Here is a 22504-nt window from a genome sequence, read left to right on the forward strand (position 1 = left end):
AGGCAGAGTCTTCTCCAGAGGGAAAAGATAACCATGTACAGACAGCCGTTTCAGGGTTTTTGCCCCTCAGTGTGCAGTATGTGGCTGGCTTGGCTAGTGAGAGGCCAATTGCGTGGCTCACGGGGCCAGTAAAAGGTCTGATTTACTTGCAGGATTGCTGCCTTCCAATTGGTGGTACTGTAGAGGCATTGTGCCATTGGTCAATTTGCATAAATTTCCCAAAGAAGCATGAGTGGCCTTATAAGTCTTCTCACACCTACTAGGTGCTTGCCCTAAGGAGAAACTTTACCCCTTCTGACCCACTGCTTTCCCGAAAATGGATAGAGGGGGAGAGGGGGGGGGGGGGGGGGGGGAGAGAATAACTCTACGCTAGCGGACAACACAAGGACAAATTAATTTCTTTTAGAGGTAAAATGTTCTCTAGAAATCTTTCTTCATACATTTCTTTTTATTAATCTGTCCATTTTCTTTTCAACTCAATGTGTTCATCCACTTCACCTGTCAGATAACAGATTTGCAAGTCAAATAGTAAAATAACCAATTCTCATTTTAGAAACATTCAAATATTATATTTTGTATTCAACCAAAAAATGCACAACCCACAAGGGCTAGGTGAAAATGTTCGCTACGGAACTAGGCAGATTTGCCAATCTCCTGGGTGCTTTATGACGGCTACTTTAGCAATATGATGGCACAACCTAACCTCAAACCACCAAAATGACTAATATTAAACACTTTAGTAAGTTTTAATTGTCAAAAACATATAAAGAATCCAACAGTATCTTCTGGCAGGTCAATCAGCAAGAAGATCAGAACATGAGGAGAAATCTGCAGTGTTGGACTATCACCAATGGTTTAAGCAAGCAGGACCCAATGCTTTTGTTCTAGTAGATGATAGCAGTGCATGTACAGCCACTCACGACTAAAATAAAAGGAAGCCTACACAGGTACGGCCTTCTTTTTGCAGAGATTGAATGGTTTTCTAGTGCTCATTCGGGTCATCAGTAAGGTCACGACTCAACCAAATTTGGTCTTCAAAAATATATATATTTTTTTTTAAAGAACACAATATGTTCATTGTAGGCAACTGCACGATAGACAAATGTTCTCCAATCTGTCCACAAGGACTTCTATAGTATTAAGCTACTCACCATCCACAACCTTGTAGACCTGGAGAGTTTTCCATGCTCTTCAAACATCCATCCATGATATGCCAAAAGCTTCTTTAGGGAATATCGCATTGTTGCAGTCAGGGCCACCCACACGCCTGTGCCAAAGAGGACATTACTGACAATGTCCCGGGTCTGGCTGGTCATGTATCCCCTATTGGAATGGAAAACAATTACATACTTGAAGGTCAACATGACTGAAAGTCAGGTAATCTTGAAAATATTCAACATTTTTAGTCAGTGTTACCGGTCCAAAAACAGCCAAGAATTCACAGTCTATCACAGTCTATCAAATTGGAAAAAAGTAGATTTTATTTGAAAACTAACTTTTTTTGAGCTGCTCACTTTCTTTTCACCTGAGCTCCAAGTTTTTCAGAAGATTTTCTGTCCTTTAGAAGGTAATAATGACAATTCACCATTACAACTGGAGTTGGGCTTTGAAAGGGAACCAATCAATCATCAGGTTTTTCCTATGCAATCTAAGCTGTGTATGTAAGAGTGTTGATAATGAGATTGCCCTATCACTATATATTATGTGGCCCACTACTTTTACAATCCTCTTTTGAAGTTTTCCAACACTGTATTAAAATTAGGCAAAAAGAATCAGAGGTTTTCTCCACACAGCCAAGCCAGGTTCACCCCTGGTTGGATGGACAGACATATTAAATTTCTCAGTCCTGATGAAATCCCGATCAGGTGCCGAGTCAAAGGATGCCCAAGTTTGTGTGTCAAAGTTCACCTTTACTTGCGCTCAATTTATTTGCTGAATGCACATGCACTTTTCAGGCTATTACTTGCAGGGTCATCTGACATCAGACACTGTCCGGCTGCCAATACCAAACGTGGTCACTGCAGTGAGAATGGAGCCGTTTGCTTCCTGCAGAAATTAGCTCAGTGGCCAAGCACAGCGGCCAGGCAAACAGCTGATCAGCAGTGGCCTCAGACAGTGAACACCCACTGGTCCACTATTGATGTCCTATCCTACAGATAGGCAATTAATAGTTTTCAACTGGGCAACCCCTTTAACAAATTTGTAAAGTGAATGGCAGGATAATACAAACTCCTGTGGGTTCAGACAAGGGGAAGAGGTTCCACTAAATCGTATTTGCACTTAAATGTCCAATGGTTCAACTATTGTGGATATCTTCTAATTGTCGGCATTTCTGATTATTACATTCTCGCTACATAGGTTTTCCAATATAGAACCCAAATGTTTAGTAGCAGCCAAAGTCTTAACATATTTAATTCTTGGTCAGACAATGAAAATTTGAAGAAAGAAAACCCTGTTTCACCCGAAACAATGGTCTCCTTTACCTGTATAGGTAAAAGGCACTTAGTCGGTACAGAAACTAAATGGTCTTTTAACAGCTCAGCCAAATAAACCTCTATAGATAAATAACATCTAGAACCACCCAGCAAGTACTGTAAGGACTTGTACGCAAATGACTCGACTAATGCTGCCAACTACCGACCCATCTCAAATCTCCCATTCATCTCCAGATTATTAGAATGCCCAGTTTACTCCCACCTTATAAGTTATCTATCAGAAAACCCTCTTCTTGACCTCCTACAGTCCAGTTTCCGCCCTTTACACGTGACAGAAACCACTCTTACAAAGTGTCAAACCACCTCCTGATGGCCAAATCAAGGGGTGATTACTCCCTACTGATCCTCCTCGACCTCTCCGCAGCATTTGACACTGTTGATCACAAACTCCTCCTCAGTATGCTTCGCTCCATCGGCCTAAAGGACACTGCTCTTTCCTGGTTCTACTCCTACCTATCTGACCGCTCTTTCAGTGTCTCCTTTGCTGGCTCTACTTCCCCTCCTCTTCCCCTTATTGTTGGGGTCCCCCAGGGCTCAGTCCTTGGCCCCCTCCTCTTCTCCATCTACACAGCCCCTATTGGACAAACCATAAGGAAATTTGGCTTTCAGTACCATCTCTATGCTGATGACACTCAGTTATACACCTCTTCCTGTGACATCACAGCAACATTCCTCCACAATGCCACCGACTGTTGGTCCGCTGTCTCTAACACTATGTCCTCTCTCTTCCTAAAACTGAACCTCTCAAAAATTGACCTACTGATGTTTCCGCCCTCTGCTAACCAACCTCATACTGACATCTCCATCCAGCACACCTGCTGTCTTTGGGTTATATTTGACCCCGATCTCTCCTTTACCCCGTATATCCAATATCTTGCTCGAACATGGCAGCTGCACCTCAAGAACATCACAAGAATCCGCCTCTTTCTCACCGTGGACAGGCTAAAAATGCTCACTGTTGCCCTCATCCACTCTCGGCTCGATTATTGCAAGTTGTTGCTGATCGGCCTCCCCTGCACCAGACTCTACCCTCTCCAATCCATCCTGAATGTGGCAGCCAGGCTCATCTTCCTGTCCAGCTGCTACTCGGTCACCTCTGTCCTGGCTGCCCGTCAAATATAGAATTCAATTCAAACTCACTACCTTCATCCATAAAGCTCTCCACAGCACTGTGTCGCCCAACATTGCCTCCCTCATCTCAATCCAACACTTTGCTCATGAAATCAGATGAAGTGCCCCTTTAATTCGAACCGCTCTTTCCCACCTCCAAGACTTCTCCAGAGCAGCACCAGTCCTTTGGAACAAGCTACCCAAAACTATTCGGGCAATCCCTGACAAAACTTCAGCATGCTCTAAAAACGCACCTCTTCAGGGAGGCATACCATATACCCTAAACCAAACCCTTCTGTACTTCACCTGATAACATGCTTCCTGTCCAACTGACTGCAATCCCTGCTAGCTGTAATCAACCGCCCCCTGCAGTCATACCGATTCAGTCACTATACGGCTTAAGTCTGACCATTGTCTATGTATATAGCATCCCACACACTCCATCTCACCATACCATGCACATCTCCAGCCCCTTTACCTTCTGTATCACCCCACTATCTGTAGTATGTAAGCTTGTTGGAGCAGGACCCTCACCCCCTATTGTTTCCATCAACTGATTACTACATGTAACCGTGGTTTTTGTATCTTTGTTTTTTGTATCTGTTCTCCCCTGTTTTGTAAGCACTGTGGAATATGTTGGCGCTATATAAAGATTATTGCTCTAAAACCATACTAAAGACCATTTCACGTAGATTACTACAATTATTGCATGTTTTGTGTTACGTGAACCTTTGTGCAATATGTATCCAAAACATCAAGGAGAATTTATTATTTACAAATCCAGGGGCTTGTATAGCAGCCATACATTCGGTAGCATTGTACATAAACTGAATGGCTGCTTTATTAGAGACGCCCATCTAGTAACACGTTATTTCCGTCCATAGAATCTCCTTTCGCAGGATGTTTTTCCTTAGTCCCACCATTATTACTATACTCTTCACATGGTTATAGAACAAAACTCCACAAGGTTGCAAGTAAGATCTTGGCACTGAACAGTCTAGCACCGATGACCAGGCCTCATTGGAAGTCACTCAGATCGATGGATTTTCCCATTATAATGTGGATTCACATTGAAACGGATTTACGGAAATCTTGCCACGTGATATTATGCTGCACTCTAGGGTCATGGGTTTAACTCCCATACAGGAAAGCGCCAACTATGAAACGGCCAGGGCTCTAATAAAATAGTCACTCCACTCAAATTCCTATTAACATTGGAACTCACAATCTAATTGCTGTATCTCACACACAAAGGCTAATTTAATGGAAAGCTAATTAGCCTAATAGAAAAGGTCTGCCACCAAGCACAGAGTTGATTCAATTTAGACTCTGCACCAAGAGGTTATACCTGATAATGCACCCCCATGAAATCAACTCAAGTGCCATTAGAGATGACTTCACTGACAAGTTGTACAACCCACTCTAACAGACCAGATAGTAATATTGCACATCTCCCTGTACAATCTCTATGATAAGGTAGATAAAATACCAGTCACACTTCTAACCCAAAAAAAAATTAAAATCTTACGTTCTAGCAAGTGCATTGTTAATTTTCTCTATTAAACCAAATGATGGATCCACTTGGGTGTACATGGATACTGAAGTCACACCAACCACCACGACTAACCAACTGGTTGGGCTTGATGGGAAGACGCCGGTGAGGATTCCATTCTGTTAAAGAAGCATTAAAAGACTTGAATTAAATCTGAGCAGTGAAGAAAATGTACAAGAACCACACATAAAACTTTGTATATCTATGAGTTCAAAAAAAGGTGCGAGTGCATGAATGTTCCCTCTCCACTAAAAAGAGACATTGGGAACCCTTATTTTGACTTTACGACTATCGATAAGCCCCTTAAAAACAGAAAAATGTCAAAGTGTGGAAGTCGAGTAATTTCTCTCGCGTTACCTTAAACCTAATGAACTTCTTCTTCCAGGAGTGGAGGCCGGAGAGATAGATCTGTCGCAGAGCTTCATGGCTTAATCTTAAGTCAATTCCATCTGGAGTTACTGTAAACTGGAATGCTACAGCCTGATGAGCTTCTGCCATCTTAACTTATGCCCCTAAGAAGGATGAAACAAAATGTTAAGTACCAGAAGTAGTTATTTACAAAGCCTGAACATAATAGAAAAGCCACTTCTGGTCAGATACTTCTCCTGCAGTGGCTGCTGTAGAGAAACGTAGCATTATATTGCAGCCATTCAAATTAATGGACGTCCATTGACCCCTTCTACGAGCAAAGTCATTGCTTGCAGAAGGGTTTCGGGGAACTCCCTCAAACATATAGGCAAGGGTTGTCTTCATGAGATACAGAGCTGACCTACAACCGTCTCCACAAGCACCAACCAAAATGATGAACCTTTAATTTTTGCCTGGATTTATGCCATGACATCAAAAGTCTTGATCATTGTTTATCATTTTCAAGGTTCCTTGAGCGGTATCTATCAGAATAGGGGTTCTAGATCATATCTGTTTTTACATATATGACCCAATGACATGCATTATGTACTGAAGAACTGGCAAATTACAAAAATATAACATGCAGGACTTATTTTTCTATTATATACTAATTTTGTCAGTACAACTACGTGTCCGCACTGATATTACATTGCTGTAGAAGAGATTAATGCACCATTTGAACTTGCCAACGTCTAATAGGATTAAGATATAACAATGAAACCTAAGCCGTTAAGTATTTTAAATGCATTTCTAAAATAACCATATAAACCTTCTTAAAGGGCCACTCTGGTGAAAACACATTTTTCCATCCCTGCCCCTCTCACTCTGGAGCTTTCCTCTGTGTATTACAGCTACTTCCATGCAGTGCAGCCCCCTATCTGAGGCTTATCATGTACCATCTTGAGGGTGATATTTTTTTCCTTTCACTTTCAAATCTATCCATGATGCATCAGCACAGCATTAGTTAGAGGGTGTACCATTCTGCCTGCTGGGGGGGGGGGGCAGTTTAATTATCATTACCTTCTATATTCACCTAAATAAGCTATAGAGCACATGTATACAGTCAGGAGGAGGAGTTGTGATCTCCTCTATTACAACGGTAGGACAGGAGCTTTGTGATCATCATCAGTAATTGTGATAGAAGTGTTTGTCCCCCTCTCTAAGCAGCTTCTCTGGTAGGGTCCATATAGTAGCATCACAAAAACTCAAAAATTGACTAATTTTAGGCAGCATAAGGGCTCATGCCCATGGCCGGGTCGAATTCCGCCTGTGAAATCTCTCAGCAGAATCAGACCCGGCACCCCCCAGGGACCCCATACTCACCTGTCCGGATCCGCTGCAAGATTGTTGGCCGGCACGCATGCACAGTGTAGCGCCGATGCTGGGGTATGACACAGATTCCTGCGATACCTCCACTGTGCCCACAGCTTGGAGTATCGCGGGACTGACTGCTTCCATTGACTGCAATGGAAGCTGTCCGTGTGTTTTTCGGAACAAATTGGAACATACACCAATTCTTCCCCCACGAGCGGAAAATCACAGCTTATTTCCGCTAGTGGACACGGGAGAATCGTTTTACACAGCATGTCTATGGACAGACATTCGCGTCCGGGTGTCTGACCGCGATTTCTGCAGTGATCTGTCCATGGGCATTTGGCCTAAACCCAAGCATATTGGAGCTGGTCAAAATTGAGATCATATGACTATGTGAGAAGGAGGCAGCCAGGAGTTTAAGAAGAAAAGAACAAAAGGTAACACTAGCTGGCATATATACTGGGGGTAAGCTACAAAATGAATGGAAAAAAAATAAATCACCGGAGTGGCCCTTTCACATTACTTTGACATGCACACCATCTATAAAAGATTTTTAAAAACTAGAAAAAAAAATGTAAGAAACCAAAAAAAAGTAAGGCACTGGGTTTAACTAGCTAAATCAAATTACAGATGGATGAAGGTCTATATTTAGTCAACCAGAATTCCCTGAGAACTGCAGAAAAACCTTCCAAATACGGCTACTCTGTAGGATGTAAAAATATCTAAGACCACAGACCTTCTGTACATCCTGGATGGCAATATGACTACCCCGAGTTATATAATGAGAAGCATAACTGTCACTGAACATTAGAGGGTCTCTGCAGAGGCAAACACAGAAGAGAGGGGGCCCTATACATTTGGGACCCCATTATAATGTGGAGTTTTACTACTTTGGACTGAAGGGTCAGTTGTTTCTTTTTTAGCTGCTACTTATTTTCCAAGACTCTTAGGCCAATTTTCCGCTGTCTTGTTTGCCAAAGGAGAATCCTGCATAGGTTCTCATAAAAGCAAAGGACATGAGGCCAACTAGGACTGGGTTCCCTAACTCCAAGGGCCCCATAGCACCTGCCTGGTATGCAATTCCCTTGTTCTCTAAGATTTATCACGGTTGGCTGTGCTGAGCTGTTACCGCCAATGTTGTAGACTTTGAAGACAGGGACAGGGCACATGCTAAGCTACAGCTCCATTAAACTCCTCCTGTCTGTTGTCTTGGGGTTGGAGGCAACTGGGTCCCCATTCTGGCAATAAGAGGTTCCAGTAGTCGAAACCCAACGGTCTAGCACTGATCAACTATCCATTGGATCCATGATTAATACTTTAGCCTAGAATACTTTATAAAGATAATCCAGAAACAGAAATCCATACAGATACAAGGCCATTATTATGCAATTGATGGGATTCTGAGTCCATGCCCATTAGCCAATTAAAGGAGTCACAGTACTCCAGCATAAGCATAACTTTCACTAAACATTAAGAGGGTCATTTTATATCATTATGGTGCAGTTATATGCTCACTGTTACACTCTATCGGGGTATCAGGAGGACACTATTATTTTGTGTGTCCTTCCTTGCACGGGGGGGGGGGGGGGGGGGGGGGGCTAAGCACCACACTGATGAGAACAACTGTGAGGGTAAAAGTGGGAGGAGGTGTGTTCTGCCCCCCTTATGTCTGTAGATTGTAGTAGAACACACAGGAGAAAGCAAAATGAACAGCAATAGTACAAAAACGAAGAGCCATTCGGGAGCTGAAAGAGAAAGCTTCCTTTGCAAAGTCTAAGTGATCTTGTTCAATAAAAGTAGGCAAAATTCCCATAACTTTTTACAAGCTTTGGTTATTTTGTATACAGAATGTTATAGCCAGCTGCGGCCAATCACTGTGCACCGCTGAGGCCTGCAATTGGTTATAGCCGCCTGTGACATTCCGTATAGGGACTGACTTGTAAAACACATTCGATAGAGAGAGCAATAAATGACAAAAACCCATTTAACTCACCGATATAGTTTTCTACATAGCGATCTACCGATTTGTCACATCTATGAAAGCAAGGAATTTTTTACGGGTGGACTACATATAGAGATCACTATGGAAGTATCCAGAATCCACGATTGAGAAGAGACCCATATTAGGATATTGCCTACTAAGTTTGTAACCCTTTGGTATGTATTATGGTAATGTAGATATCCTTATGGTTGGGTTAAGCTTCATGAATGGTCGACCTGGTTGTAGACTCATATGCGGTTCCATATAGAAGTAGTTAATTGCTCATAGCACTTAATGTGGTCTTGCAACTCGGTGGAAAATATTAAACCTTCTTCTTAAAGACATTGGAAGACTAGAGAAACAGATGTGTTCCTTGTATGTCAAACAGCGGAAACCCAAGACACTGAAACCAGAGCTGTCACTTGGCACCAGTGAACTCTGGAAAATCCAGAACGAACAAGCTTATGCGGATAAGACATCTGGTTATTCCTTATACCGGACAGCATATACATTTCAATGAAAAAAAAACTAACAAAAAATATATAAAATTTGGTTGTTTTGAAGAAGAGCATGAGAAAAGGAATGATGGATCGGGTCTTTTTTGGTTATGTTATGCAAGCAACCAAAATGACAGATTATCATTGACACTACCATACATCTGGCAATGCTCAATCAAATTATCAGAAATAAGGGCTTCTTCACACTGGCGTATTTGTGCACGTAAAATTAACACGCGCAATACACAGAGAGTAGAACCCATTTCCATACTTTGCACACACGGTTCAGTCGCACCCCCCCAAAAAAAATAATTGCAGCATGCTCTCTTTTTCTGCACATTCGCGCAACAACGGTCCCCAAAGAAGTCAATGGGAGGTGCGCAAATGCTTGCATGATACACAAGGATATACGCAATACGCTGCATAATTCCACTGGAAAATGAACACATCCGAATGCACACAGGTGGAAATTCCGCTGCAAGATTCAATGCGCAGCTCGCATTGCCGCGCCATCACTGATGCGCCGGCACTGCGCATGTGCGCCAGCTGGCACGTCTGCAGAGCAGAGTGAAGATGCTAGACAGGTAAGCCGCAGGTCCCTGCAGGGTCGCATCTCGCAGTCAGAATTTGACCCGTCCGTCTGCATTCGGCTGAACTCCGACTAAATTATGCCCAATGTCCACAGGCAGATTTTATTTATTGAATCCAAGCGGGTCACTTGCAGCTCTAGCCGCCCGAAGCATTGGGTATCTAAGTCGTGCGGATTTGACTTTAAATGATTTGCGGATGCCACACGTGGATAATAAATCGCAGCATGCTCCATTTTACCGCAGATCTGGCTCCATTTATCTCTATGGGAGCTTAAGATTCGCAGGTCATCCGCAAATACATTTAAATGCATTTGCAGATCCGCTGCAGATTTGAAGGTTACGAGAAATTAGGGAGGTAGGGAAAGGGCTGAGAGGTGGGGTTGCGTTTTTTTTTTCACAGAAAAATTCACATAGATGAACGACTGCCTGTTTCAATGGGCCAACAGTCGCTTAGTTCTTAGGAGAGCTAAAAACAAGTGATTCTGACAAACGAATGATCATCACTCGTGTCATGTCGGGTCCCGCATTTACATTTGACAACAGTTGCCTGTAATAGGAGGGATTTTTCAGGAAACTATTGGTCCATGTAAAACGTACCCCAAGAGTGGTTCTCATTCAGGCAGGCCTTGTGCCATCCTGGTGTTACAGAACGGCCATTCATGGGGAAACGTCTGACTGGCTGCAGCTTCAATATGAAAGGAGGAGCAAATTTAAAAAAAATTGCAAAATTACCAGGGAGTATGGAGAGTTAGGCCAGGAGGGTTCAACCTAGGCCCCGCATGCTTGGAAGAGTTATGTGAGCTGGCACAACTACTTTAACTTACGGTTAAAGTTTTTTCTTAGGTCTTCTTAATGGGGAGAGGGAGATAAACCGCCTCCAAGCTCCTTCAGAAATTACTTACCTCCAGCATATGTCAAAAGATCATGTCATCAGGCAAGTATCTGGTGACTACCTTTATATACAAGACAGTAGGCTGATCCTGAAGGAATTGGTCCCTTTGCTTTTACCAGGATCACCAGGTATGGATATTACAATACAAAACGAAGCTTGCCTTTCTGCTTTAGCCATTTCTATCAAAACGTCTAAATTGTAGTCAACATGACCCATTCAGCATGGAGCATCTTATAGATATGCAAAACAATTCCCTGCTTTAACCCCCCCAAAAATTGTCTGCTTTATTGTTTAGTAGCAACTTAAAGGGATATTCTGATAACTAAAGCAACCCTCCAGTCTTGGAGAAATAAACATGGCCGACTTTCTGATGCACCCTGGACATTAGTATTAGAGATGAGCAAGCCTACTTGGTAAGGCAGTCGCTCTTCTCGAGTAACTGCTTAGTGATCCGAGCAGACTTGGGGAGGGGGGGGGGGGGGGGAGGAGAGCGGGCGGAAGAGTAGGAAGAGTGAGAGAGATCTCTGTCTCTCTCCCCCCCGCAGCCCACCCGAGCCTGTTACTCGAGAAGAGCGATGCTCTTTGTTTCTCTTGGTCCGGAGAGTCGCTTTAAAGGGTGGTTTCACACGGGGCAAGAAAATAGTGTGATTTTCGAATGATGTGAAACTAGCCTAACATTGATGAAATATTGCTGATACATCTCTTTGGTCAGTAAGGGTCTGACTTTTGCAGAACCACTAAGAACAAATGATTTGCAGTGCTGTGCAGTGGGGTTCTTTTAGGACCAAGCTGGTCGGGTACCAGTCACCAATTAGACATTGATGCCATGTAGTATTAATATGTCATCTATGTTAGGCAATGGACCACACCTTTAAGGTTGTATTGCTCTTATATGCATCATACAGCAACATGTCGAACACCCATGAGTTGGTTCTATAGACCAAAAATCACGATTTGAGCCTACAGCTTGGAGAATACCACTGAAATATAAGAGGTTGGAGTTCGGGGTCAAAACAGGAATCTGATCCAGAATGCATGTTAAAAAAACGTATAGCAAATATAAATTGAATGTGTCAGTGGCCTTCTAACATCACATATTGTAGTATCCCAGTGTTTGTATTACCCTTTAGGGCAATTACCATATCTGCTCCTTTGATGATAACAACCTCCAAGGACACAAGTTTACCAAAGAGACGGGCCACACTTACAATAGTTTTACAATTCAACCCAAGCAAGCGCCATTCATGTCCTCGTAATTGTAGCCAAGTAAAGTGCACATTGCTCTGTATACGCAGATAAGAAGGCCTTCTAAATCAATGGACCCAATAAAATGTCACAACCACCGGAATTGCCCAATTACAAGAACAATACTACTACTATTTATCTGACAACATGGCTAGAAAACCATTTTATTAGTTTACTATGCTGTCAGCTGTCTACCAGAAACTCATCTGTCTCCTGTACATGGGGCATCCTGTTCAACAGGATCAGCAGCCACTTCTCCGAAAATGCTAGGATTTATGCAGACATGGCTAGAGATGAATAATTGGGGCCCTTCTGTTATCTTCTAGACTAGCTATAGAGCAGGTTAGAGATGGCCATTGCACCTGGGCCCTCTACCACATAAACCATCAGTATTATAAATGGTATATGGTAGGGGTCCTGCATAGGGGACAAGGAAAACTGACTGGTCTGCCACTTTTGGATATAAAAAAAAAAAATCTTGTTATTTGTATAGTGCTAACTTATTCTACAGCGCTTTCAAGTAATTTATTTATTACCCCCCACCAAGCTGGGTGCTCATTTTACCGACCTCGGAAAGATGGAAGGCCGAGTCAACCTTGAGCCGGCTACCTGAACCATACAGGGATTGAACGCGCAACCTTCTTTAAATGCCCTACTATTCAGGAGACTAGCCTGTTGTACTGAGAGAGAGCGTATACATCAAAATAGAAACAGCATATTGGGATGGAATTACCCTAAGCCATGTCTGCATATATTGACATGATGAAGTTTCATTAAGTGTCTAATGTTCACTTGTTTTTATGGACAACATTTTTGTATGCACCGGTTTCCATAAGTGAGGTGTGTGGAGGCCTATGGTTGAGGACATACAATACTAAAAAAAAAAAAATTATGGGACCACTCGGAGTACCTGCAGTTTCACTTCAGAGTGCTCCTGCTCGGTTGCCCATTTTCAGCTGAAGACGGCCCCAAATAGTGCAAAATAGGGCCATTTTCAGTTGCTCTGAAGTAAAACTGCACATAATCGTCCCTGGGAGTCCCCAATCCCGTGCTCCTGCCTCGGAGCTAGAAGCGCTGGCTCGCTCACAGAGCGGCCAGCAGGGGGGCGGGGTGGCTACAGGAGAAATCTCCTCCAGCCCCCCTGCTGTGAGCCAGCGATGCTAGCTCACGTGCAGCAGCATGGGAGAGAGTATGTGCGAGGACGAGTGTTGGGCATCGTTTGCCTGACATTTGTCCCGTCTACAAGGGCCTTTAAACTTCTAGGATATCAGCTATCTGGTTAGGGAGCATAAGAGATTGTGAATCAGTTCCACCTACTTTGGTTCAAATGAAAGGGACAACAGGTGCTCTGGAGGGGCAACATCGATACACACCAAAAAAGGGAAGGTGTTGCAAGTGGTGGCCACAGATAATTACTCTCTCATGCTTTCTGACTGATTCTTCTCTAGTTTTGCTAGTGTGCTAGTTAGTACTGGTAGCATTAAATGGTACCTGCAGCCAAATCAGATTGCACAGGTAGTCCTGCTCCTCCATGATGGCACATCCAGACCTGCCATTGTGAGGATGGGGTTTGCTGTTTCTCCCACCACAGTATCAAGAGCATGGAGCAGATATCAGGATATGGACAGTTACACAAGGAGAGCTGGACAGGGCCATAGAAAGGCATCAACCCAATATCAGGACTGGAGGAATGCTGCCAGGACCCACCAGAATGACCTCCAGCGGATTACTGGTTTGCAAGTTTCTGACCAAACTGTTAAAACCAGGTCTCCATGAGGCCAGGCATCCCATAGAGGGACCACTGCTCACAGTGTAGCACTATGCAGCTCGATTGGCATTCTCCAGAGAATGCTAGAATTAGCACCCTACTCTCTTCACAGATGAGAGAAGGTTCACACGGAGCATGTGACAGACATGTAAGAGTCTTGAAATGTCATATTCATTGAGATCAAGAGTGTGAGTTAAGTGTTTCCTTTATTTTTATTGAAGTGGATGACAACTACTAAAGTGCCTCATTATCTACAGGTGGCCACACAACCCATGCAATGAACCTGCCGACCTGCTAATGTGTACTAGAGGTTCAGCTTACACAATTTCGACAAGGTTGGGGGAGGGGAATTTGCATATTGAATCCAACGTGTTGAATCTTTTTGCTCTTAAGGGTGATAAGTCACAACCAGAGGTGCCTGGCTGCGACTTATTGCCTTCTCCCTATTGGGTACATATGTACACTCCCTCGAAATGAGTGCGCATGTGTATGGGGAAATCCAGAGGAACAGCTGTTGGCCAAACAAACATTTGGCCCACAGCTATTGAAGGTCTATGGGCATATCAATGCAGTCCATCGCCTGTGTATCTTCTTCAATGGAATGCCATCACCACAAGGCTGGAAGGCAAGTGGATATAAATGCAGAAGGTATAGTTTATAGCAGGCATAGGTCACACCTTCTGGCACTTGTATTCCTCAATGCAATTTGTTCATCTTACTCCATTGGGCTTTTGATTAAGACTGGCATATGAAACACTAGTATTAATAATTTCCCCCCCTCCCAGCCCCCCGCCGTAAGCCTATATTGACATGTCTGAGTTGCCCCTAGAATCTTGGGCGATACTCACATTAGACAGCACACAGATACTCTTTTCATGTGCAGGGCACTACAAATTTGCATGTTCTACTCTCATCCGAGAATCAGACCAGACTGAAAAATCGCTGCATGCCCCAAACTTGAACTATCAGTCTGAGTGAAAACTACTAAGTAGAAGTAAACCAATTCAAATGAATGGGTTCTTTCCCCAATGAGTTCTATCCATCTCAGACAAAACTTATACAGGAATATTGCCTGGACTTTAGTGTTAGACAGTTGGACAAATTTATCAAGCCACTTATCAAAATCAGCTTTTTTTTTTTTCAATTTTACACCACTTTGTCACTTTTTTTTTCTAAAGTGGGTGTTGTCTGGCAAAAAGGGCAGCACCTACTTTATTCTGACATGTGAAGGCCTCTGGTACACAAGCGTTTCTTTTTAGTCTATATGTAGTCCACTAGAAAAAGGAAAAATTGGACAGCATACAAACCGTATTACTCAATGTGGCAACACACACACGGAGTTGTTTTTTTTTTTGTTTTTTTTTACACAGACATGAACTGTGTAAAAAAACTCATTCCATGTGTAGTACCCCAGAGTTGGTGTCCCACAGCATTATTATTACCATAATGTAAATGTATGAGTCTATATTTATAGATGTATGAAATTATGTGTTCATTACTTAAATGTGTTTATTTGATCAGTGTTCCCCAACTCCAGTCCTCAGGGACCGCCAACAGGTCATGTTTTCAGGATTTCCTCAGTCTTGCACAGGTGATGTAATTATTGTCAGTGCCTGAGACATTGCCACAGGTGTTCTTACCATAGGATATCCTGAAAACATGACCTGTTGGTGGTCCCTGAGGACTGGAGTTGGGAACCCCTAAATTAGATGAGCTTGGATAGTGGAAGGCCCCACTGGTCCTGCAGCAGATGTCGGAGAGGATAAGAGACCTCCATCAGCCCTGCTAGGCCCTGCAGATCCCTCCGCGGCCACAGAGATCCCTGTCGCTCCAGGCCTTAACCCTCTGGAAGTCATTCAGTACGGCCAGACTGTAGCAGTCCCTGCCACAGCTGCCCTTTCCTCTGCGGATGATCCTGTTCCTTTAGGCCTCGCTACTGCTCCTTCACCAATGGACGCTGCCAGGCCTACAGAAGTTCTAGGTCCTGCTGCTGCCATGGATTCCATCAGTCCCACAGATCCCGCTATGAAGCCGGACCTCGTCTTTCCTAAAGACTTACAATAATGGTTGAGATACTTTCGAAAAAGGAAGAAAAGGAAGAGGATCCTTTAGTTCCATGGCTTCCTAAAGGGAAAGGGACTCCTTTTGCAGGTCAAGACATGACTGTTGCTTTTTGTTGTATTTTTGTGTTCTTCACTTAAAAGACTCCCACTTAGGTCAAGCAAAATTGTTTCAAAGACTTGAAATAGACTCCTACTCCAGTTGAGCCTTTCTTTGCAATCCACCAGCTCCACATTGACGTTATTGATCCTCATTGACATCAGTTAAAGTACAATTTCAAGGATTCCCATATGCTGAGCTTTATTCTTCAGTTACGTGGAACCTGCCAGGATGACGGATTCAGCACAGTGACAGGATATTTATTATGGTCTGTGTGCCTCGAGCCTTCCCCGGGGACAGTAACAAAGAAACACATGCACTTTTTTATTTATATGGCTGGGTTATCAATCATTGTTCACCAACATTTTTCAATGACTGATGAAATAGAAATATGGACTATTGTAAGGACTTATTGTGGTAATTGCTGCTAAAATACATAATGAAGTTAATTATGCTAAGAATTGCATGCTGGTGGAGAAAAATGCTAAATATTGGTTATGCCTGTAACGTTTAGGAAAATGTGCAGGAGGTGAAAGGTGTTAAAAGTGTTTGATATGTTATGTAACATTTTTTTTTCTTAAGTGTCATTACAGGAGGAAGAGAGAAGGAGCTGATTTTGTAAGTGGGTTCCTTCAAAAGTCCTACTAAAATTCCAGTCTGTGCAATTCTGAAGGGATCCCATCCTATTGCACATCCCCATTTTTGTTGGGAGTCTTGAGAGTTTCCAGCTGCAGTAGCTTAGGAAGGGTGTAGAGTATTCTGCTCTTCTAGGTGAGAGGCAGTTTGCGGTTTCTTTGCCATTTTGCTCCCATTGGTTTCATCGTCTAGTCTGCAAGTGTGTAAAAAAAGGTTCCGTCTTCCTATGCAAGGGAGGAGTTAATCCTTTATTTGCTCCTACCTGTTCCAAACTTTCCTGACAGATATCCTTTTCTATCTGTGTGTCAGTGCCAGTGTGCGTTCTTTCTTTTCAAGCTTTGGGGAGAAGTTTTATGTAAGGTCCCCATAGTATATGCAGATGTTCCCAGGTTACACCTGGCTCAGCAGATTTTTAAAAAACGAAATGGTCTGTCCTTTTACTTCCGCACGCTATTGCATCTCAATACTGACACTGGAAGTGAGACTTCGGAAGTTATGCCGGAGTGGGTTGTTTAGCCACAAAAGCAACTAAAAGAGGAGAGTGGTATGGTAAGCTATGCCATAGCCAGCCTTGTACAGTGATTTTATATTCCCTTCTAGCCCTTTTATCGAAACTGATAATTCACTCTTTACTGGGGATGTTAGGAGGTGATAAATGGGCCAGAACACTGAGAAGTACCAAAGTTGGATTTAATCTTTTAGTTATGGAGTGCACTGAGGTCAGCTTGTTTTAAGTAGAGGGAAACTGGAGTACCCCAGAGTTGGGAGTCTCACAGCATTATTACCATCTAATGTAAATGTATGTGTCTATATTTATAAATGTGTGAAATGATGCGTTTATGACTTTAAGTGTGTTAATTAGATAAGTCTATGCTACCTAGCACTGTATAACTGTGCAAAATACACCCTAATCTGCTCTAACACCTGTCAGTCACCCATAGCTAGCACTGAGATTGGATAGTTAGGTTTCCTCTGACTCAGGATTGGTTAGCAGGGAGATAGAAAAAGGTAGAGAGTGGGCGGGGTTTGTGCTGGAGTGTCAGTGGGAGAGAAATAGAAACAAGCAGTATTAAGTCAGCAAGCAAGGCACCGATTAACCCTTTATAGTTCAAGTCAGTTAGCTGGATCTATAGCGAATGATGCACATGGAGTCTGTAATTTAAATAATATCACCGTAATGGAAGTGGTGTAACTGCTGTTTGAGACTAAGAACTCAATAAAGTTGGAATTGTTTACATCTATAGTCAACCTCTTGAAGCGCTTCCCATCACCTACAAAAACTGCAATGAGGTGCCCCATGACACTACAAGAGTGCAAGGACTACTACCCCCATTATTGTTTAGTTCTCCACCTTTTGTCTGGAATGGCTCCCTAACCATATACGAAATGGTGTCATGACAACTAACCTCTTCCCCTATCTGACTCCGCGGGTAGCAGGCCATAATAATTGCCTCTATTTTGTTTGTTTTATTATTTTTACCTCTGGTATTGCATGACCCAACAGACCACCATTTTTGCAATCTGCCTGGAGGACAGTACTCAGATACATGTGTGTACAGTCCATGTGCTGCTATTTTTTTTTTTTTTTTTTTTTTTTTAAGAGGCAGAAAAGAGAATTGTGCTCGTTTCTGTTTTTCAAACAGATAGCACACCGAAGAAAAAAAGCGGACCAAATCCAGAGGCCACAAGAAACTGCACAGGTATGAAAAAAAAAATTACGTTTTTTTTACGAATGTAACGTGGACTTTTTTATGCAAGAGTGCACCTAGCCTTACTACAGGTTACGCCAGAAATTTGGGTAAATTAGAGAGTTCCAAAGACGCCCCAAATTTATTAGGAGTGTACCTCTTAATAAAGTCTGTGCATCTAACGCCAGCATACTTCAGATTAAGACCCGACATGACAGTTTTATTCTCTCCCGAGAGATTATTGCGCAATGTTTAATAATTCAATTATATCCCGAAATGCAATTTGAGGTGTATAAACTGATAAACTGCATAACTTAGAAGTTGTGTGTCAAGAGCAAATACAACTCTTCGTCCTCAAGGCGCCCTGCATAGGAGCGTTTGTGCATGCCTGAGCGCAACGTATTTGCGGACCAATGATGGATTGTTTTTTCTGTGCGTATCTTACTGTACTTTTTGCGCCTGCAGGGTATGTTCATTTGTGCGCGGCAAACAAAGACGCACGGATTAAAATGGCTAGTTAGTCTGAGTTCCAAAGTTGTTCTTTTTATAGTGGAATTACAAAGCGTATGATGCATCTCCTTGCGTATTGCATGTGCATTTGCGCAACTGCCTTGACTTCTATAGCGACTTTTGGTGAGCAAATGCGTGGTAGATTTCATGTGCATAAATACACCCATGTGGAAGGGGGCCTAAAGGGTTTGCCCAATTACCGGACAACCCCACTACAATGGTTTAAAACAAGAACGTAAAGCATACTTACCCCACTGCGGCTATCAGGATTCAGCACTGCAGCCTCGCTGTGGTCCCAGTGGTTGTTGAGAACTCAGTTGACCACTGCAGACAATGAGAGGTTGCAGCGTCAAGTTCTTGAAATCCTACATTACAGCGTTGAGGATGTGAGCGGCGGATGCCAGGGCAACAAGAAGCGACGCTGCAGCGGTCACCAGAGTTTGTGTAATGTCAGCCATCATAACAACCACTGGGACCACTGAGCGATAGAATGGCGTTTCCAGGCGGTTAGTCTACTTTCTGATGTCATTCTCTGTTTCCATTCGTTCTTCCACCTGGATGATATGCTATCCTTAAAAATGTACATCCATGTGGAAAACCGAAAACATATGCAACCATACGGAATTCGCTACTGCAACCCATCTGTGTGAACCCAGCCTTATCTGTGGTCTGTGCTAGAAACCAGCAGACTCTACCAAAAATCCACTCCAGCTCATAGTTGGCAAAGATTTCTCTTTAGGAGCGCAGACTACCCAAAATGCACCTCTTCATACATTAGGCACCAATGGAAATCTTATTAAGATTGACCTTTAATACACTGGTCTTAATACATCGCTCCTATACCTGCACCAGATTTCAAAGTCTGTAGCAAGAGGACTCTGTGGCCACTTGTTGAGCCCAAGACTTTTGGGCGCAATTCGGACACACAGCATGCATTGGACACCTGTCCGATAAACGGACGGCCCGCACATTGATATGCATTTGCATGTCCTAATTTTCATCTGGGATACGGACAAGAATAGGATATGCGATCAGTTTTATCACGTGTCTGTAGAAAAAAAAACAAATTCAGCAGTGTGTGCTGCGTAATATGGGTCCACGTGTCAGGCGTTTTTTTCACCCATGTCCAACACGCGTACAATAAACCGCCAAAAATCGCTAGTGTGTTGGAGGCCTTAGACCCATGACAGATGGGTATATTTCAGCCACGTTTATGCATCGTTAATACCGCGAGTGTCCCGGACTGACTCAAATTCTAAGTGTCATAGGAATTTATCAAGCTAGGACACACAAATGTGTTCGGAATATGTACACCCATCACCGGCCTAAGGGGTAATTCACAGAAGCATATTTTCAGTCCGTGAGCTGTTTGAGGCTGCAACTTACTATACTGATAGCCCACGGACTTAGTAGTCATCGTGCCAAAATCCCACACAGACTGCATGAAAAAGGACGCAGCTTGCACTATTCTAATCTAATGTGGATGAGACTCGCCCATTCATTTTTTGAATCTGCTAAAGGCGGGCATACACAGAATAAAGTTAGCTGAGCCTTCCGATTTCAAAGAGAACAACTGGCTATCATGTGTAAATTTGATTTGTGGTCAATGTTGCTTTGGCAGACATGCGGGAAAAATAGGATTGGACAGGTTGAATTTCAACATGCCCCATCCTTTGGTCTTAGAGGGATGAAAGCAAAAATAACACAGTACTATGTTAGCCAGAAAATGTTAAACACTCTTGTATAAAAGAGACAAAAGTGTGATAGGAGGCGATATCGTTATTGGTTAACCCGAAAAATTATATACGCGAGTTTTCAGAGCACAGGAGCTCCTTAGGGTGCTTATACAGAAGAATGAGCATCGCTGACTGAATGAAGGAGGAGTGAGTCTGGGATCGTTCTGGACCACCAGCCTCCATTTACAGTAAGCAGGCGGTCACTCAAAAGTGAACCCACAGAAAAAAGGGCGCACAACCCCTTCCCCCTCAAAAAAAAGTGGACACAGATGCTAATGTGTGTTCATCCATAGTCTTTAATAGCTGATATTGGTGCATGAATATGGACCAAAATAGGGCATGCTGCATTATTTTCCCTTTTTTACATAAAATATCAGCCTGCGCAAAACTGAATACACCAATGTAATATAACGGGCTTGTGTGCTTTCCCTATGCCATCTGTAAAAAGATACAGACTGAGGGCGGTTTCACCCGACCGCGTTTCTGCACGTATTTGCTTGTGCAAAATCAGCACAAGCGAAATGGAGAATAGAACACATTAATTTCAATGCGTTCATTCCCGTGAGTGTATCTTCTGTGTGCACTTACCGTACGTGGAAAAGAATAGGGCCTGCTCTATCTTACTACGTTTTGAAGCAAAGGCCCCTATAGAAGCCTATATGAAGTGCAAAAATACGCAAGGGGATGCGTGAAACACTGCAAAACCATGAAAAGAAAAGAACACATCTAGACCTCATCTAATTTAATCCCCAAAAAGGGTGTGCTGTGCGTGTGAACTAGCCTGCATGCGCAAAAAGTACAGTACTATCCGTAGACACACTCGCAAATGTACCTCTTCCAACCTCATTCAAAATAAGTTGCGCGGAGAACGTATGTGCGCATACAGTCATGTGACACCACCATAAGGCAGTCTTCACACGGGCGAATTTGCGTGCGCAGTACTTCGAGTAAAGAACCCATTGATTTCAAAGGGTTCATTCACATGCGTGTATTCTGTGCGAGGAAACAAAAACAAACAAAAAAAAGGAGAACAAGTTCTATTTTTCTGCATATTGATGCAATAAAGGTCCTCATAGAAATCAATGGGGGATGCACAAATGCCCACGCAAGGAGATGCGTGAAACACTGCGCAATTGTGCTGGAAAAACAACACATCTGCAATTAATCAGCCACAGTACAGTAAAATACACCGAAGCGTGCGGCAAAAAAAAAAAAAATCATTCATTCCGCAAAAACCTAGCGTTCAGGTGCGCACAAATGTGCTTACGCTGGTCTAATGCTTCCCCCTATCTTAAGCGATGACAGGTGTCTCACTGCTCTTCTAGCCCTTTCTCCATTGAGAACACAAGCATGCATGCAAGACGGCGAGGATGCACGGCTGTCAGATGAACGCATACAATCAATCGCATCCTTCACGCAACACGTCATGCAGATAAGATGCCCTCAGCGGGCATTTAGAATATATCTGCCCTGTCAGAGTGCTACTACCATTTACCATAACTCCAGGCCATAAAGGGAATCTCGTCTTGCACCCGCCAACTATTGCAGCCATTCCTAGTAGCAAACATATGCATGTCCTATAAATTCATGCAACCTCATCTACACCATTTACGAATTCCCTCTTCACTCAAGGGTACAACGATAATCTATTCCTCCCGTCATTCCGCCCCATCCAGCGACGTAATCATTCCCAACCCCCAAAACTGCTATTGAACCACATGACTACTGCTTCACAAAAAGTAGGTAAAAGGTCACAGCTTTGCAGAGCATGCTGCTATGAGACTGAGCTCTCCAACGCTCTGGAAGGAACACAACTGATCAATGATGACAGAACCTTCCTTTTTTCCCTCCGCAGAAGACAATTCAAGCCTTTCCTATTGCATTTCTTTAGTTTTGCAACAATGTATTCAATTTATAAACAT

General features: G+C 43.1%; 1 protein-coding gene across 2 annotated transcripts in view; it reads right to left on the bottom strand.

The window, feature by feature from the left end:
- Window positions 1-22504, bottom strand: part of CPT1A (carnitine palmitoyltransferase 1A) — a 74343-nt gene that overhangs the window by 51161 nt on the left and 678 nt on the right. For both annotated transcript variants that reach the window (XM_066583203.1, XM_066583202.1), the window contains exons 2-4: window positions 5515-5669; window positions 5134-5276; window positions 1152-1323 (exon numbers count right to left, since the gene is read on the bottom strand). In XM_066583203.1, coding sequence (XP_066439300.1) covers window positions 1152-1323; window positions 5134-5276; window positions 5515-5655 — 456 coding nt within the window. In that variant the 5' untranslated portion in view covers window positions 5656-5669. The remainder of the gene's footprint in view (window positions 1-1151; window positions 1324-5133; window positions 5277-5514; window positions 5670-22504) is intronic.

Source organism: Eleutherodactylus coqui, chromosome 11 (assembly GCF_035609145.1).
Source record: "Eleutherodactylus coqui strain aEleCoq1 chromosome 11, aEleCoq1.hap1, whole genome shotgun sequence".
Classification (NCBI taxonomy): domain Eukaryota; kingdom Metazoa; phylum Chordata; class Amphibia; order Anura; family Eleutherodactylidae; genus Eleutherodactylus; species Eleutherodactylus coqui.